This window comes from Rattus norvegicus, chromosome 7, assembly GCF_021556685.1.
Source record: "Rattus norvegicus strain SHRSP/BbbUtx chromosome 7, alternate assembly SHRSP_T2T, whole genome shotgun sequence".
In the NCBI taxonomy this organism is placed as follows: domain Eukaryota; kingdom Metazoa; phylum Chordata; class Mammalia; order Rodentia; family Muridae; genus Rattus; species Rattus norvegicus.
The window spans coordinates 124,910,568-124,930,405 of record NC_141540.1 but is presented as its reverse complement, the minus strand read 5'-3'; the positions used below and the strand labels follow the sequence as shown (position 1 = coordinate 124,930,405).

The following is a 19,838-nucleotide window of genomic DNA, read 5'->3' as shown; positions in this document are numbered from 1 at the left end:
TAGGATCATGGGACTGCCATAGGCTTACATTCCAGGGCCCTGGAAGATTGAGCCTCTCTTCTACTTCCCAAAGGCCTTGGTATCTGAAGGACATCAGATTCACATAGATGGTGGGCCACAAAAGGGTGGCACACACCTGCAGTTCCTGATACAGGCAAGGCTGAGGCAGGAGGATCAGTTGAATCCAGGACTGAGTCCGGGACTTGGTGACACAGCAAAACACCAGCTCAAAAACAAAAACCAAACAGGGTGATGGAAAGAACTCGGGTCAGCCACTGTCCTCACTCGTGAGAAGAAGAAAATGGATTTCTAGGCAGGATCACAATGTTGACACTGAGAAACCAAAGACAGCAGTGGGTGACCAAGGGAGACAATGACGTAAGTCTCATTTAGGCGACCTGATGGAGACGCAGGCCAACCTGAAGGGTCTGCAGTGGAAGACTCGAGAAGGCAGGAGCCCATTTGCTTAGAAATAAGCCATAGGATAAACCCTAGGGAAGAAGACCAGGCCCGCCTGCCCGCAAGGAACTGGACAATCTAGTTTGGTAAAGGGGCATTCTGGGGTTGAAGGCCTGGGAAGACAAGTCCGGGCAGGGTGTGGGGGTCACAGTATCTTCACGGGTTCTATCAAAGTGTAGGTTGTACCAAACTTCCAGACAAGCTCTGCACTTCCCTACATGCCCTGCCTTTCAAGATACTTTGAACGGCCAGAGTGAGTCTGCCCCTAATTTAGGGCCTGGAAGCTCTTTTAAGAGTAAACATATCTCCCCACCCCACCTCACCCGGCCCACCCGGTCCTTCGGGGCCACGGGATGATTATCAGTCACCTCCTAGGCAGGGATTGTCTCTGGAGGCCCAGGCAGGCTTTCCAGGAGTTAGTCTGGCTCCAGTGGCTGGAGGAGACCCTCAGCGCGCCCTAACTAGGTGGTCCCTAGCAGGTGATCCCCAGGAAGTCAGTCTTTGAAGCTGCTTTCTACCTGTCCCGTCTCAGCAAGCCCCTCCCATTCCTGGTGAACGCCGGGAATCTCAGCCCAAGGGCAAGAGCCTGCAGGTCAAAAACAATAGAAACTTCAGGAGTGTTTCGGCAAGGAGGGGGAGGGCCGGGAACTGCAGTACCTTAGGGCACTGGCCAGGGCGCAGAAGTTACATCCCTTGCAGTTTTGTTTTTTAAAAGTTTAACAAGTAAAAATCGTCTTTAAATTACTTTCCAGAACAGGGGACATGACCTCCCCCCACGCCCCTCCCCCATCCCAACCCCCTGTGGCACTGGCTCCAGGCTTCCCTGGCTCCTGGACTATGTGTTCTGGGCCCTTTCGCTGACTCGCAGCTTAGGGACCGAGCCATGCTTGCAGACATCACGCAGTCAGCAGCCCTTCCTCTCAACCAGCATGTGTCCAATCACTGTGACGAGAGTGTCACACGACAAGGATGGGCACAGGAACCGTAGCTTGCTAGGCCTGTGTCCAGAGCAGGACGCAAGTCCTGGGCACCGGGCCAGTACCGCAAAGGTCGTAGGGACAGGGACCGGCCTGCCCCAAAGGTCGCTCAGCCTGAACGCGACGGGAGGGCTCATTGGCGCCGCCGAGGCGGGCTGAGAGCGGACGCATGGGGGACACCGCTGGCACCCCGCTGGCGCCAAAGGGACGCGGGGACCACACTCACCCTCCCTGGTCTTCTTCTTCCTTGCCAGTGTGCCGCCCAACTTGCCCAAGAAAGACTCGTCCTTCTTCATCTTGGGGGCCCGCGGGGTGGGCGATCGTGGTAGCGCGGAGGACATAAGCGAGTGCGCACCACCCACCGCCGGCCGGGGAGTGGCCAGGAGGGCGCGGCCGCGGCTTCCCCGCCCCTGCCTACTGACCCCGAGGTCCCGGTGCTGCAGCTGAGCTCCCCGCCGGCCAAACAGCGGGACCCTGCGCGTAGTGCCAGGCACGACCGGCCCCCTTTTGTGCGGCCTCACCGTGCTGGAAGCCCAGAATCAATTAGTCCCTCAAACATGTACGGTCTGATGTTGAGTCTCTGCCAGGATCTTGGCGCAGGACTAGGGCATCCCTTGAGTCGATGCTTGGGGGGTGTAGTGGGTGCCTTTGCAGGACAATAGCTTCATACAAGGCAAACTCAGCCAAAGGCTTCCATGGGAGCCAAGGGCTGGAAGAATCAGGGAGGGACAGTATAGGTACCTGGAGGAAGAGCACAGGCCCAGGGAAGGACGCCAGACTCACAGTCATGATGGTCAGCTTTGTGTTGCACAAAATTGATTGCTGCTGATTTGGGAACAGTAGGTGCTGAACAAGGGTGGGACCAGACAGGGGGGTTTACTAGGTGCGAAGTAATTGGGTTTCTAGAGACGCTGCGGGGTAGAGGCAGTATGAGAACTGAGGTGTAGGCAGAGGAAAAGCCAAATGGCCTGTGGCTCCAGGCGAAGGGTGGATGCATGGCTCAACAGAGATAGGAGCTATCAGGGCCCGGGCGAGGGTAAAGCTGTATGCAGCACCTAATCATGGGGAGTCAGGGTGGGGGCGGGGGCGGGGGGAAGGCGCGGAGGGCGAGTGTTTCTTCCTTCTCCCTTTGTACTGGCTCAGAGCCTCACTCCCTCTGCTGAGCGATTTCGGTTCAACGCAGGAAATATTCACTTTACGTTGGCCGAAAGGATGTAGCCAAGCTGGCCCATCAGCTGAGATGCCCCTGGTCTCACCTTGGAATTTGTCCTGGAGAATGGGGTGCCCAAGGGTGGGTTGGGGCCAGTGGGGATCCCAGGAGGAGAAGAAGGGTCGGAGAGGGCCAAGGTTTAGGAAGAAATAGGGAAGAGAGAGTTGTGAGGGAGGAACAGTTTCCACAGACCAAGATAAAAGAGTCACCTCCCTCCAGTAGGATAGGAAGAAAACTCACACCCTGGCCCAGTTCCTGGCTTCCCTTATCTCTACGAAGCCACCCTCCTCCTGGCAGCACAGGCTTTCCCTGGCCTACTCCTCAGTGCTAAGGTTGCCTTCCCTCTTAACCATGGGGGAGCCGGAGACCCCAGGATGCCGGAAATCTCAGAAATGCAAACTCCTGCACCCCACGCGATGGTTAATTTGATTGTCAACCTGATGAGAACTCCCATCACCTTGGAAACAGAGCTCTGGGTGTGCCCAGAGGATGATCTATCTCTTTTAGGTTGAGGAGGGAGGGACAGACAACACCCTGTCTCGATGGTGGGCAGCAGCACCCCAGGAGCCAGGCTCCAAAGTGAATAAAAAGGTGTGATGGCTATTCTCGGTTGTTAATCTGACTACATCTAGAGTTAATAACTAAAACCTAGCTGGCCGCTGGGAACACCTGTGAGGAATTAAATCATCTGAGGAGGGACAACCCCCATCCTAAATCCAGATCTTTTGTGGTGGGAAGATCCACCTTTAATCTGGACCAGACCTTCTGCTGGCAGCCTATACAATGGACGGAGAAGGAAGTTTTTGCTCTTTGCCTGCTTGCCCTGGCTCTCGATGGCAAAGCCCACTTCTTCCAGATTCCGGTCTATATTGAAAAGCAACTGAGACATCCAGCCTCAGGGACTGAACAAGTGCTGGATTCTTGCACTTGGTAGACAGCCATTGTTGGACTAGCTGGACCACAGCCTGCAAGCCACTCCAGTAAATTTCACACACACACACACACACACACACACACACACACACACACACACACAGAGAGAGAGAGAGAGAGAGAGAGAGAGAGAGAGAGAGAGAGAGAGAGAGAGGAGAAAGTGACCTGAGTAGACCCATGCCTTCCCCAATCCGATTTGCACCCTCAAATTGCAAGCCAAAATGAATCCTTCCTTAAGGTGCATTTGTAACAGGGAAAGCAGCTAACATAGATGACAAGGGCATGTCAGAGGGAAGGGGGACAGGGAGAAGGGAACTTCAGAGAATACTGGCAAATCCCCACAGAATGTATGTCAGGGTTAGGGACAGGAAGGTCTTGAAAGCTTCTCCAACTCAAGATAGAATTTGGATGTTGCTAACAAGCTGGGAGAACACTGAATGATCAAAATGGAGTTACCTGTGAGATGGAGACACATATGATCAGGACAGAGACTTTGGGACTGAGAGCTGGAAGCAAGCCGCCATGTATCCCCAGCTCCCATGGCTTCTAGGAATCCACTAGAGCAGCTCCCACAAGACATGCATGCTGTTTTGGGAGGCCCCAGAACTCTAAATGGAGGATCACTGACCAGGACGGAACGAAGGAGAAGGAACTGGGAACCAGAAAGAAAATGGAAGAGAGCTGTCTTGATCCTGGTAGGGTAAAGCCGAGGTACTGAACTCAGGCATCAGATGCTGTCCTGGGCACCTGTGGGGCCGTGGGCACAGGGCGGGGGTGGGGAGGTATTGACTCAGAAATTCATGTGACTATTTTATCCGAGATCAGCAAGCACACAGAAGTCTCAAATTCCTTTGTTAGTTTCTACTCTGAATACTGTAGAGGCAAATCAAATCCTGCCTTTAAAAAAGATTTATTTTACTCTTAATTACATCTATGTGTGAGTGTCTGTGTAGGCTTGTACACATGTGCTCAGGTGCCTCAGAACCCAGGAGTATGGATTCCCCGTAGCTGGAGTTATCGCTGGTGTGAGTACTGGGAACCAAACTCAGGTCTCTACAACAACAGCGTGGTGGTTCAAATAAAAATGGCCCCCACGGGACTCACATATTTGAATGCTTGGACCTCAGTTGGAACTGTTTGGGAAGGATGAGGAGGTGTGGCCTTGTTAAAAGAAGTGTATCACTAGAATCTGACTTTGAACTCCCATGTCATTACACTTAGTTGTCTTCCTCTCCTCCTTCTCCTCTTCCTCTTCTCCTCCTCCTCCTATTTCTCTCTCTCTCTGTCTCTCTCTGTCTCTCTGTCTTTCTCTCTGTCTCTGTCTCTCCCTGTGTCTGTCTCATGCTTGCAAATCAGATGCCTGGACATCATGCCTGTCTGTATGCTGCCATGCTCCTCTGAACTATAAGCCCTAAATTATGTTTTCTTTTATAAGTTGCCTTAGTCAGAAATGGCTCAGCAGTTAAGTGCATTGGCTGCTCTTCCAGAGGACCCAGGTTCAATTCCCAGCATCCACATGATAGCTCACAGCTGTCTGTAACTCCAGTTCTAGGGGACCCCAACACCCTCACACAGACATACATGCAGGCAAAACACCAATGCACATAAAATATAGATAAATAAATAAATAAATAATAAATAATAAATAAATAAATATGTTGCCTTGGTCGTAGTGTTTTGTTCTAGCAATAGAAAAGTAACTAAGAGAAGCAGTATGCACTCTCAGCAGCTGAGCCATCTCTCCAACCCTACTCCTGATTTTTAAAATGCCATACATCACAAAGGAGCTTCAGACTCTGAGCTCCTGACAGGGGCCCCTGTTTTTCAAGAAGAGAAGCCACAGACAGGGGATATTTGTTGTCAGGAAAACTGACACATGCTATACAGGACAGTAGAAACCAGAGTTTGAGTTGCATCTGAGTTGCAGAAACCAGAATCCAATGTTAAAGGCAAGTCTGTAATACCTGCTTCTTGGTGAAGTTTGTAGTATCCTTCCCTGGTGAGGGACGCCTTTCCTGGTCTCAGGCTGAGAGCTGTGCGCTCACCCAATTCTTCATGCACCGCTTGCACAGGATAAGGTGGTGTTCTAGTCAGTGCAGTTTGGAAGATGATTTGAGAGTCCTGCAGTGGTTAAAAATGGATTTTCAGCCCATAAATGCCACTGACAGCATTAGAAATCAGTCTTGGAGGCTGAGGAGATGGCTTGCTACAGGAACATGAGGACCTGAGTTCAACTCCCCCACCCGCCACATCCGTATCCAAAGCTGTGTGTGGAGGTGCACATTTGTAATCCCAGCCCTGAGGAGGCAAAGACACTTCAGCCCCACAGGCTCACTGCCCAGCCTGTCTAGAGGAATCAGCAAGCCCTCGTGCCAGTGGGAGACCCTCCTTTAACAAACAAAATAGACAGATGGATGGGCTACAGAGACAGTGCAGTGGTTAAGAGCACTTGCTGTATCCCTTTCATCCCAGCATGTGGAAGGCAGAGGCAGATGGATCTCTATGAGTTCAAGGACAGACGGGGCTAAACAGAGAAACCCTGTCTCAAAACACAAAACAAAAACAAAAACAACAACATTACCAAAAAAGAGCACCTTGCAGAAGATCTAAGTTGGTTCCCAGCATCCACAAGGCAGCTTATAATCTCTTAAGGCGATGTGTGTGTGTGTGTGTGTGTGTGTAAGAAAAAAAATTAAATGTTTTAAAAGATGGATGGGGCCCTGAGGAATGGTACCTGAGGTTCTCTGGCCTCCACATGTACATGCACACACACACACACACACACACATGTTCCACACACAAGTGCACACACACACACACACATGTTCCACACACAAGTGCACACACACACACACACACACTCATGCACACTTTGATGGCTAGAGTTTAATCTGCATTTTCTTTATAGAGAGAAAGGAAAAGTGTTGGCCTAACTTCCCCCTCTTGACCCTCAAGCTCTCCCTCCTGGCTGGTTTGTCTATCTGTGTGGTGTGGTCCAAGGAAGACTTTCCAAAATGCCAGACTTCAGCCAACATAAACACTAATCTTGCCTAAAGAGAGGACCTAAAGGGAAGCAGAAATAAGGACCTCGCTCCCATCTCCGCAGACACGATCTTCGGCTTCTTAGTATGCAGCACGCACAGCCCTCGTGGCTCCGAGGATGCACCCCATTTAGAGGATAATTAGGAAAATCGGGTTAGGCACAGCTGCTCCTGTCATAGAATCCACTTGACTGGCTTTTGATCTGTGGTTTCCAGAGATGCCGGGTCCCTATCCATAAGTGGAGCGAAGGACAGGAACACACACTTTCGGAGCTCTGACTGCACAGTGGCCCCGCGCTGGGCTCCACACTGTGTGGTCTCTACCAAACCTCAGCCACCTACCTTCCTGATACCTTCCCCATAAACCCAGAGTCGCAGAGCAATACACACAGATGGCCCACGGTCTGGAGTGCTCTCTCTGGAGTCAGAAGAGAGCTTGGCTATAAGAAAAGGAATCCCAGGATGTTTCGAACACTAGCACCTCTCACCCAGCCCCAAACTTCAGCATAAGCAGAACACATAGCGATTGGAGGTCAGGGGGGATGGGCAGCCAGCCAATGTTTGCACACCGTGCTATATCACTGAACAATATGCCAAGACTGGGCTGGGGCCGGGGCTCAGTGACAGGATATATTAGCTGCTTTTCTGTTGCTGTAAAAAAAAACAGCATGACCAAAGCAACTTAGAAAAGAGTTTATCTGGGCTTCTGGTTCCAGAGGGTTAGAGTCCACAGTGGTGGAGCCATACTTCTTACATCAGGCCACATTTGTATCCTGATAGACAACAAGAAGCTAAGTGCATACAAAAGAGCTCTGCCTGCATGAACACCTCACTAGCAAGTAAAAGCAGGTTGTCTCCATTCTCCACTAAGGTGGTGACAGGGCACGGCGGTGAGGGTGGGGTGCGGGTGGGAGCGCCAGTGAGCTCTGCTGGACACACATTCCCTAGCTTGGCCCAGGAGAGAATCTCACAGGTGTATACACACAAGGGAGAAGTCACCCAGGTATGTCCCACTGTTGGCATGTCTTTTTTTCTTCTTTCCTTTTTTTTTTTTTAAGATTTATTCATTTATTATATATAAGTACACTGTAGCTGTTTTCAGTCACACCAGAAGAGGGCATCAGATCCCACTACAGATGGTTGTGAGCCACCATGTGGTGGCTGGGAATTGAACTCAGGACCTCTGGAAGAGCAGTCAGTGCTCTTAACCACTGAGCCATCTCTCTCTAGGCCCATGGGAGGGGGCTTAAGGATCACCATTAATGTGGGAAGACTGCACATCCAAACCATCGCACCCCACCACACCTTCGAAGTTCATCGTGTTTCTGTTTCCTGTGACTAAAATGTTCCAAAAATATATGCATTTTATACAAACAGCTTTTAAAGGTTTGGGGAGAGGGAAGGAACCTCTAGTGGTGGAAATCTGACACCCTGAGATGTTCACATTGCTTACCTCCAAGCCTCCAAGCAATTCTGGCAGCATGTGAAGTGTGTCGAGAGGGGACAGGCAGAGCCAATGGATTTGCTGATGAGGAAAATGCTTGACTCCCCAGATTACACCGTGGAAGCAACCTCTCTGCACCTCGGGGTGGCATTCCGGAGCCTCCTGTAATCAGAACCTCTAAACTTGGCGTTCCGAGCCATGTTATTTAATCTGTTTGCTAATTTAGCGATTTGGCAGGAGAGCCGTCTGTGATTTTTCACTGGAAAGGCTAAGTGCATGAGAAGATAACCAAGACAGCCTGGGATCTTCAAACTGCCTCAGCACTCTCCCACCATGAGCGAGCCGTGGGGGGACTTCTCAGGAGCGAGCGGTAGAGACCAACAGCCTCTCATCGAAACGACTCTAGAAGCATCAGAGACAGCCCACATTTGCATTTAGCAGCAAAGCCCTCTGCATTTTCCTCTTGCAAACCAGGCAATTGAAGCCGCGAATACACTTCATGCTTTTTTGAATATTTTATAGGTGAGCAATGAGTGACTAACTTGGCACATGGTCTTCTGTGGCAATCCCTGAAGAGACTCTCCCCTGGCTTTTAAAGGATCTACAAGCAGGCTCCTTTAATTGTGCCTCCCTGACTCTCAGAACCCCCTCCACCAATAAAGAAAGTGAAAAAGACAAGTGCTTTTGCCCTGCCCGATAAATACTCTCACGTAGGTATCTGAATTTGTTTGCCCTTCTCCTGCTACATACATATCACTTGCCTGCAAAATGAGAGGCTCTGCTCTCCCCTCCCACCGATCTTGAGAACAGTGTTTTGGTGGAAGGAGGGATGATGAATGGTTGTGGAGAGAATTGAGGGGTGCTGAGCTTTGGGGTGTAAGCTTGCTCTGGACTGCTGAAGGTCGGGCAACCAAAGCACCTAGGAAACCACCACTGGAGGCAAGTGTGGTCTAGAGCAGGGCCTATGAGGGCAGCCTGGTACAGCATTTATCTTCACAGTGATAAATGGGAGGCCCAAGCAAAGCCACGTGGCCATCTACACAGATGGCCATACACAGGGCTGGGTACAGAGAAACTACTCATGAAGTTTCTCTTCATGGAGGTCATCTGAGCTTCCTTCCTGTGCCTCATAAGCTTTCCATGTGTTTGTCCCAGAGGTTAGAAATAGGAACACGTGAGCAGTGGTGGCACACATTAAATCCTAGCACTCGAAAAGGCAGAAGGTGGTGGATCTCTGTGAGTTCAAGGCTAGCCTGGTCTACAGAGCTAGTTACAGGACAGCCAGGGCTATACAGAGAAAATGTCTCAAAAACAAACAAACAAACAAACAAACAAAAAGAAAGAGGAATGCTAACCTGCAGGATGGCACTGAGGAAAGATAACCCCCAAGATAGCCTCATTTCCTGGTCTGCCTCATGGAGGTGAGAAGGAGGCTCTCCAAGATTCAGTGCAGGGGCTGTGGTGTGGCTCAATGGCCGAGCCCTTGTCTGGTGCGTTAGCTCAGGTTCTCCACAGGTGCCAGAACCAGCAGCATAGATACACATCAAAAGGGGAGACACTAGATTGGCTTACATGGCATAGGCTGGGTAGTCCAATAGTGGCTGTCCCTCACTGAACAGGCTGAGGACCTGGAGCTGCTCCATCCACAGGATGTGGCAGTCTGTTGTCGAACACCTGGAGGCAGTGGACAGCCAAGCAGATCGATGGTCTAGCCAGCCCTGAGGCTCGGTGAATGTGTCCTGCAAGCTTGACATGTGTCTCCAGCAGTGACCAACTCCAACAGGTCCAACAGGACCTGCCATGGGGGATCCAAGGATGGTAGGTCACACCTGCACAACAGCAATCTGAGGCAGGAGAATCACTGAAGGCTCCAGGCCATTTGGTGCTACAGAATGAGACCCTGTAGACAGACAGACAGCCTCACTCACAGATATAGGGAGAGGGAAGGGGAGGGAGGGAGAAAAGGAGAAAGGGAGGGAAGAACCTATGTGTTTGTGAATTTCACAGAGACATTCGAGATAGGTGTGCTTGTGTGTGTGTGTGTGTGTGTGTGTGTGTGTGTGTGTGTGTGTGTGGTTGCCAGATGGCCCAGCAGGTTAGACTGACCTCCAGAACCCTGAAAAGTTCCCTTTGACCTCTACAGACTGACTGACACGTGTGCACCCCCAATAATAATTTTTTAAAATATTTATTTATGTGTAAGGGCATTTTGTATGCATGTATGTCTGTGTACTACATGTATGCTTGATGTCCTCAGAGGTCAGAAGAGGGCACTCAACTCCTGGAAAGAAGAGTTACAGATGGTTGTGAGCCGCCATGTGGGTGCTGCAGATCATGCCTGGGTCCTCTGACAGAGCAGCCAGTGCCCTTAACCACTGAGCCATCTCTCTGGCTTGTAACAACAAGTTTTAAACACAAATGTGTATTTTGATGGAAGCCTGAATTCTGGAGGGACTGCTAGGGGTTTAGTCCAGGGCACTCTGCATGCTAAGCTCCCCCTGGGTCTGAAAGCACTATCCTTAACCTTGAAATGGTTTGTCTAGGTGACACAGCTGGTTTGAGCCCTTTTCATCTGGTGATGCAAAAAAGAACTCTAAGAAACACATTTATGAAGAGTAAACAGGCCTGATTTCAAAACCAATTAGAATGCGTCTTGATTGGGAAAATGAATACCCAGACAAGCACAGCACAACCATGGCTAAAAGCGCAGCCTGACTGAAGGGATTGGGCTTCATCCCCAGTGTCAGCGTTTCCTCCCCAGACACACACAGACACACACACACACACACACACAACACACACATACACACACAACACACGTACACCCACAACACAGACACACACAGACACACACAACACAGACACACACAGGTACACACAGACACACACATACACACACAACACAGACACACACAGACACACATGGACACACAGACACACTGACACATACACACACAACACACACACAGACACACACATACAAACACAACACACAGGCACATACAGACACACACACACTCATACACAGACACACACATACTCATACACACTCACACAACATACATACAGACACACACAGAGAGAGACACACTCAGACACACACAGACATACATACAAACACATAAACATACATACACACACAGACACACACACAAACACATACACATATAGACACACACAGACACACACATACAAACACAACACACAGGCACACACAGACACACACACACTCATACACAGACACACAAATACTCATACGCACTCACACAACATACATACAGACACACACAGAGAGAGACACACTCGGACACACACAGACATACATACAAACACATAAACATACATACACACACACAAACACATACACATACAGACACACACAGACACATACACATGGACACACACAAACACGACACACACACACAAACACAGTATAAACACACACACACATTCATGAACACACATACACACACAGACACGCCACAGCAGACCATTGGTAGAGGCCAATTGCCGAGCAGCTGTGAGCGGGTGACACTCTTGAATCACAAGTGTGTGGCATAGCTCAACTCGGTGCCAGGAATTTTCCCAGTACTATCAATATTAGTACTAGCAATCAGTAAAATGCAAGGTTTAGAAAGACTATTCAAACATCAGTGGTTTTTGAATATTTATTATCTAGCGTTTGACATATGAAGATTAGTGTTTCCTTCAAGAAACAGTGGACAGAGCAGCTTTAGGGAAGGAGACCATGCAAATCTCAGCAGTATGGTTCCCAACTGTGTGGCTGAAGATGACCAAAGTGTGCCACAGCCCAAACCACCTCATGACACAGAGGTCTAGCTCTCTATGACCTAGAGGAAGAACGCCAAGGAAAGACTTCCGCTCAGAGCTTTATGGCTCACTCAAGTAGGGACGCAGGTACACCTGACAGATCATAAAACTGCCTGAGGGACAGCTAACTCAAACATCCCAGCCCAAAGAGGGACAAACTAGCTGTGACACCCATGCTGTGTGACTTGGGATCAGTTTGGTTTTAGTTTGTTTGTTCTTATGTTTTTAGATTTAAAATTTTTTTTATGTGTGTGAGTGCCTAAATGTCTGTGTAGTATGTGCCTGCATTGCTCTCTGGGGCCAGAAGAGGGCATCAGCTCCCCAGAGACTGGAGTTACAGATGGTTTTAAGCTGCCATGTGGGTGCTGGGAATCAAACTGAGGTCCACTGGTGGGGGTGTGCAGGGGTGTTGGGGGGAGCTAGTGGAGGAGGTATGTCAAGACGGGATTTCTCTGCATAGCCCTGATTGTCCTGGAACTCAATTGGTAGACCAGTTTGGCCTCGAACTTGAGATCTGCCTGCCTCTACCTCTCAAGTACTGGGTTTAAGGGTGTAGCTACCAAACTCTTAGCCAGTGCTCCTAACTACTGAGCGGGGCTCAGTTTTTTAAAAACAAGAACAAAAAGGTTGTCATAGAAAGACAAATTGCTACTTTACTATGACAGGAAAGGGAAGTAGCAAGTGGGGGTGTTTGGGGCTATTGTCCAGTGAGTGTGAGGTTCTGCAGGTGAGGACTGGAGAGATGGTTAAATGGTTAAGAGCCCTCGCTGTTCTTCCAGAGGACCTGCATTCTGAACCTAGCCCCATGTCAGGTGGTTCACAACTATCTGTAAATGCAGCTCTGGGGTATCTGACTCTCCTTCCTGGCTCCCTGAAGGCACCTGCACACACATACGGACACATAAAAAGTTCTAAAAAGGGTGAGCCAGTATTTAAGACCCCAAATGGAAGGCTACTGGGTGAACTCTAAGAAGTACTCACCAGGGTGTAAGCAAAGAGCTAGGGAGGAAGGAAGACAGCACAGTCATCATTCAGGACTCCGGTTCAAACATCCTCAGATCAAAAGCATCTTTTTAAATCCAGTCTTGGTAGCACAGCCTATAAATCCTAGATGTCAGAAACAGATAAATATCTTTCTATACTTCAGGTTTTATTAAATAACAATAAATCGCACAGCTACAGCAGTAGCAATTTACCAACTAGTCCCAAGTTCCCTTGACAGCTGGCCATTGGCCAAGTCTCAACTAGTAATGCTGGCAGAGCACATATTACACGTTACATGGTAATGCACACATGTGACAGAATGACAACAAAGGGTTAAAGATGTCCTCCTGGTGGGAGAGCAGCTACTAATGCAGAGTCCTGAATCAGGCAGGTAAGATACTTACAACCCAGAGGTGGCTGTGCTCAGAGCTGCTGTGGGGTCACAATGTCAAGGTGGGCTGCAGAAGTCCAGGATCATTGAGATGAGGTGGAGAACTAGGTCAAGACAAATGGATGGATGATGAATTGGTGATGGATGAGTAAAGGAATGGTGAATGGATGATGAATTGATGAAGAATGGATGGATGACAGATGGACAGATGGATGAACAAATGCTACTTTATGATGAGTGGATGATGGATTAAAAGATAGATGGATGACAGATGACCAATAGATGATGAATGGACTGATGGATGATAGACGGATGGATGGGTAAGTGGGTGGACAGATGGATGGATAGATGGACAGATGGGTGGATGGATAGACAGATGAATGAATGGATGGATGGATAGATGGATAGATGGATGGATGGACAGATGGATGGATAGATGGACAAGCAGGTGGATGATGGGTGGATGGATGGGTGGGTGGATGGATAGATGGATAGATGGACAAGTGATGGAAAGATGGATGGATGGACAGATGAATGAATGGGTGAATGAATGAATGATGGCTGAGTAGATGGATGGATGGACAGATGACCAATAGATGATGAATAGACTAATGAATGGATGGATGAACAGACAGATGACCAATAGATGATGGATGGATGGATGGATGGATGGATGGATGGATGGATGGATGGACGGGTGAATGGATGGATGGATGAATGGATGGACAGAAAGGTGGATTGATGAATGGACAGATGGATGAATGGATAGATGGACAGATGGATAGATGGGTAGAAAAATGGATGGACAGGTGGATAGATGGATGGACAGACAGATGGATGATGGATGGGTGGGTGGATGGATGGATGGATGAATGAACAGATAGAGGGATGATGAATGGATGGGTAGATGGATGGATGGACTGATGGATGGATGGGTGGATGATGGATTGGTGGGTGGATGAATGATGGATGGGTGGGTATATGAGTGGACAGATGGATGGATGGATAGATGGATGGATGGATAACAGAAAGATGGATGGATGGCAGTTGTAGCTGGAGTGTCAGTAGATCTTGCCATGCTTAACTGAAGCCCCTGGGACAGTTAGTTGGGAGTTCCTGCCTATCAGTCCCTTCACATAGGTGGTGACAGTTCGGTAGGGAAATCTCTAGGACAGTATCTTCAGTGTCTTCATTAAGGAAGGCTGGAGATGATCACTGCTCAGTTGGTAGGGTTTGCAGCATGCACAGGTTTGATGTCCAGCTCATAAACCAGGTATGGTGGTGCACACCTGTAGCCCTAGCACTCTGGAGGGGAGGCTGAAGGGTCAGAACATAAGGCCATCCTCTGCTATATAGTGAGTTGCAGACTAGCCTGAGACCCTGTCTCCAACACACATAGACGCGCACACAGACACACACACACATACACAAACACACACAGACGCACACACACAGACACACACACAGACACAAACACAAACACACACACAAACACACACACAGACACAGACACAGACACACACATACACACACATACAAACACAAACATAAACACACACAGAGACACACATACACACACACAAACACAAATACACACAGACACACATACACACAAACACAAACACACACACAGATACACACACAGACACACACACAGACATACATACAGAGAGAGAAAGAGAGAGAGAGAGAGAGAGAGAGAGAGAGAGAGAGAGAGAGAACAATAACAACAAAAACTCTAAGGAGATTGGAATAAATCGTGCTCTTTGGGTAATGCCAACGTTCTCGGGATAAATATACAGAGCTGGTGCTTGGATGCAGGGCTTGTTTGTGCCAGGAAAACACTGTATCCCTAGGCCACACCCTAATAGCCTCATTGAGAATGACTGCAGAGAGGGGCACTGGGGAAAGAAAAGATATGCACGCGGCCCTTTGTGCTACTGGAGGGAGGCCCCTCTGCTCTGGAATTAGGGAGGAAGCCACAAGCACATCCTACAGGCCAGTGTCTGGTCTGTGTAGAATAGAAATGTTAACAAAAGACGCCCAAGTTCAGTAGCTCTGGTGCCCACGCACCTGATCATCCCCTTCCACGGGGCTTCTACTTCCTGCCCCAGAGGAGCTGTAAGGGAGCTTTTGCAGACAGACAGGAAACACTGAGGGCCCTGGTTGGGGACTGTGGAAATTCACAGGAAGGGTCGAATTTGAGATGACACAGCTCTAGTGTGGCTGCCTAAAGCAGTGGGTTAATGTTTCTGCTTTAATATCAGGTGGCAGTCGGCCCACCCAACCAGGCGGGTGTCATGCCAAACCCTGCCAAGTTTGGCTTCACCTTTTCGGAGTCAGGCAACGCATCTGTTTTCAAGCCCACGTCCAGACTCAAGGCCGCAGGGTCACTACACTGTGTTCTAATATGTCCAACGGTCGCTCTGCTGGCTTGGTATTTCAGGGAAATGAGGTTCGGAGCAGTAATTTCTGGCTATGATAATGAGCCGTAGAGATTGCTTTCGGGGGCCCTGACTCAATAGAGGGAGGTCACATTCCTGTCCACGGTGATGGATGGGTCTAGGCCTGTTATTATCTTCACTAGGCGAGGCACACTACTCTAATTGACCAGCCCATCTCCACCAAGACAGACACAGGAAGGCTTCCTCCATTAGGGACTGCTGGATCGAAGCAGGGCGTGGGGGAAGAGGCTGTAATTTTCTCAGTGGGTCAAATTTATCGAATGTACTTCCTTTTCAACAACGATTGCTGTTTATCTCCTAGCACGAGGATGGTGCATCTCCTTCTGCCCGCTCCCTCTTTGTTCTTAAAAGTTATCTAATGATTTGTTCGGGGAATCCTGCAATTTACGTGTCAGGGAAAGTGCCACATTTGAAGCCACACTCTGGCACTGAGACAAGTTGCCAGTGATTACCATGAGCCCCACTCCTCTCCGGGGCAGAGCATCCATCTATCCAGCACAGCTCCCCATCCCCACCCCCCGGAAAGCTGGGTTTGAGACAGCCTCCCATGGTTCCTCAAACCAAAATCTGCCCTGGAGAGGTGACATGACAACCTTTAACTCAAAGTGGAACGTCAGCTTTTAACATTGAACGTTGGGGCTCATCAGAATGGGGGAAGCCAGTTCCTTTCTCACATCTTCTACCCCCCCTCAGTCCCACCAGATGCCTGAGGCCTCCTGTCTATACCATGGGCCTCACCAATCAGCCCCGGAGCTTCTAGGTTCCCACTGGGTACCCTGCCTCCTGCCTACCCTGCAATCATTTCCTGCTATAAAGGTACCTACCCCCACTCCCCATTTCACAGGACTGGGAGGTAAAGAGAGAAGCAACACTAGCTGATAAAAGGCTTTTGCTCTGTTGTAGTGCCGGGAATCAAATGTAAGGCCTCCTACAAGCCAGAAAAAGAGGGGTTGTTTCTTTGCTTTTTTTGGAGACAGGGTTTCACTATGTAGACCTTAACCCTGCCTCTCTAGACCTATGCCTACTGAATGCTGGGATGAAAGGTGTGTACCACCACACTTGGCTGGAAAAGGAGGCTCGATAACAAGACCCCTGCAAGCCTTGGAGCTCGGCCTGGGAGAATCAGGTCTCGCCTGGTCTTCATGGTGAGATTCTTTCTCAAATACAAAACACAAAACAATTATTTCAGGGGGCCCACGAGGTGGAGACTTCCGGGATACTTCCCAGGTGTTACTGGTTTCAGGGGCTGCCCTGGGGCAAGTCACTGGCATTTGTGACTCGCTCAATAGAAGAGACCCTCTGCTCAAATCCTCCTGCATTCGGAATGCACATAGGACAGAACAGCCTCATCCCACCCTCACCTCACCCCACCCCAGGGTCCTAAGCCTGTTCTCTCACACCTGTGTTTAGGGGAGCTGAACCCTTGCCTTCTTGCCAGGGCCTTGGTGTCAGGGTGCCCTGCTGGCACCTGGCACTGGGGTTTCAGGGACCTGGGGACCTGGCAGTCATTTCCTTGAAAATAGGAGCTTTAATCAATGAGCATCAAGGAAAGCAAATGACTGCATTTGGTGCCAACAGAAATGTGAGCTTTCAAGAAAAATTGGGTTGGGGCATTTATATCTCACAGACACTGGCAGTCTCCCAGTCTCCAAGGAGTTTTATGACACAATCAGCGATGGGATTAATGTCATCTTTTTATTCTGGGTAATTGTGACATGTCAGCATTGAAAGACTGGGATCACTCAGGAACCTTGTGCCCCAATGACCACGGCAATGCCCAGAACTGTGCTTGGGAGACCAGAGCGTCAGAGGGGCTTTCCATGGAGATCAGAATGGAGGCAAGTTCGGGACAGAAAGTGAAGGGTCAAGGCTGGCAGCTCCTGAGTAGTCTTGGCTCAGACACTAGGGGATGGGCACCCGCACCACGGCCTCTTCCCTTAGTATCAAGACAAGGTTCAGGACAAACAGCCTTGCTCAGGATGCACAGATGACTGAGTCAACACGCTCCAGGCAAGGACTTTGGTGCCCTTGTAGAGCAGGCAAGTTGGCTCCCAGACTGATCCCTTACAGAGTGGAGCAGAGGTTAATTAAACACATCTCAAACTCTCTCCCTGCCTACATCTCTCCGCATGCTGAGGAGAAATGAGGCATTAAGCTGCAAAGAATCTGGGCCAAGGCCTTCTCAGGACTTGCCTGCCTTCCTTAGCTTTCTACCCAAGCTCCCTAAAGCCTTTTGAGAATCCCTGGCAGCTGGCTCTGGTCTGCCCACCATACCCCTCTGAAAAGGGACAGAATTCACCTCTACCCTGGCCTTCTGGCTTCCACTTTGCCCCACCTCCTTCACCCAAGAGCAGCCTGCAGGGAAGCCTGAAGATCAAACAGGGCGGGCCACACTGGAGACAGCCAGACTGCTTTCATTAATGAACCAGAGGCAGCTCCCGGGGGCAGCCCAGTCCTGATTAAAACCAGACTTTCTCAAGTGCCTTCCCTAGGTTCTCAAAGGTCACTGGGTCTGCAAATCCATGTCAGTTTCTGCAGCTCCCAATTTGCATTCTGAACACACCAGGTCCTAAGTGGATTCCAATCATCAATGGGAAACTGCAAACTGACATTTCCAACCATTGAAATGTTTGTGTGTGTGTGTGTGTGTGTGTGTGTGTGTGTGTGTGTGTACACACTCGTGTGTGTAAGCTGTTCCCCAAGACACAAAGTCATTAGCAAAGATATAAACAGAAGGCCACAGGGAGGACAGGAGCTGATCAGCATGCGACCATGGGGGTGGAGGGGGGCAGCAGACTCCATGGAACTGAGGTCCCAGGCACATCCTGTTTTCAAAGACTTCAGAGGAGACTTAACTCTTAAAATACATATATTATTTTTGTTGTATGTTCTGTTTTTTCAAGATGGGGTTTCTGTGTGTAGCCCTGGCTGTCCTGGAACTGGTTCTGTAGACCAGGCTGGCCTCTGCCTGCTGTGCACCACCCCACTGTCCAGCTTGTGTTGATTCTGTAAAGCTAAGAATAGCCCCAAGGGCTGCAGTAGTTAAGCACACTGGCTGCTTGGTCAGAGAACCTGGGTTCACTTCCCAGCATCCACAGGGTGGACTTCAATCATTTGTAACTCCAATTCTGGGGCATCCAACACCTTCTTTCTGACCTCCACAGGCACAAGGTACCCATGTGGCACACACAGATACATGAAGGCAAAAATACCCATGTACATAAATAAATCTTGTAAGGAAACAGAAAACTAGCCCCCAGTTACCACTTACAAAGACCTTAATCAGAGTAGGCAGACGCCCATGTCCCAGCGCTGGAACTCAGGACACAGCTAACCAACACACCCTCAGGCTCCACCTCCCAGCGTTCGGCCTGTGGCGGTGACAATACCCAGGAGCTGTTAGGGACATGCCTCAGTTGTTGAGTGCCCGCCCAATAGGCACGAAACTCTGGGTTCAATCCCCAGCGGTGCATAAATCCAACATGGTGTACTTGGGAGGGGAATGCAGGAGGACTGGATCAAGGTCATCCTTGGCTACATTGTACATTCACAAAAACTGCATCTATCCTAAACACATCCAGACTTACCAACATCCCGAAACAATTTAGTACAACTATTTTAGTATGTTTTTGAGATGAAGTCTTAGCTCAAGTTGTACTTGAACTCATGGTGATCCTCCTTCTCAGGTTCCTGAGTGCTGAGATCACAGATATGAATCACCCCTCTGGCCCAAGCCTCTACATTATAACCTATGTGTAACTCATGTCCTGAGGCAGCTGTGTGCACACGCTGTCCCATCGCCCTGATGTGGTGTGCACACAGGTGATCCCAGCACTGGAGGAGCTGAGGATCCCTGAAAGTTCAAGGCCAGCCTGGGTCTGCAACACAATCCTGTAACATTTTATGTGACAGCCCTGAGTATCTGTGGATTCTGGTATCCAAGCAGGGGGGATGGGTGTCTTGCAAAGGATCCCCGTTTAAAGACTGAGGGATCACAAACATCAAGTCCGAGCGAGAAAGGAGCAGGTGGCAGACAGAGCTGAGTGTGCTCATCAGCCTTGAAATACGGTGATCAGGCCCATCTGGGGGCCCGATGCTATCAA

At 49.5% G+C, this 19,838-nt stretch overlaps 1 protein-coding gene across 2 annotated transcripts in view; it reads right to left on the bottom strand.

Annotated features, from left to right (window-relative positions):
• Positions 1-1,813, bottom strand: part of Parvb (parvin, beta) — an 87,071-nt gene extending 85,258 nt beyond the window's left edge. The window contains exon 1 of one of the 2 annotated variants that reach the window (XR_015624265.1): positions 1,663-1,813. Coding sequence is in view for 1 of the 2 variants with exons in the window: in NM_001134780.1 (NP_001128252.1) it covers positions 1,663-1,777 (115 nt within the window). In the remaining variant the exon portion in view is untranslated. 2 annotated transcript variants of the gene reach the window in all.
• Positions 1,814-19,838: the final 18,025 nt, after the last annotated feature.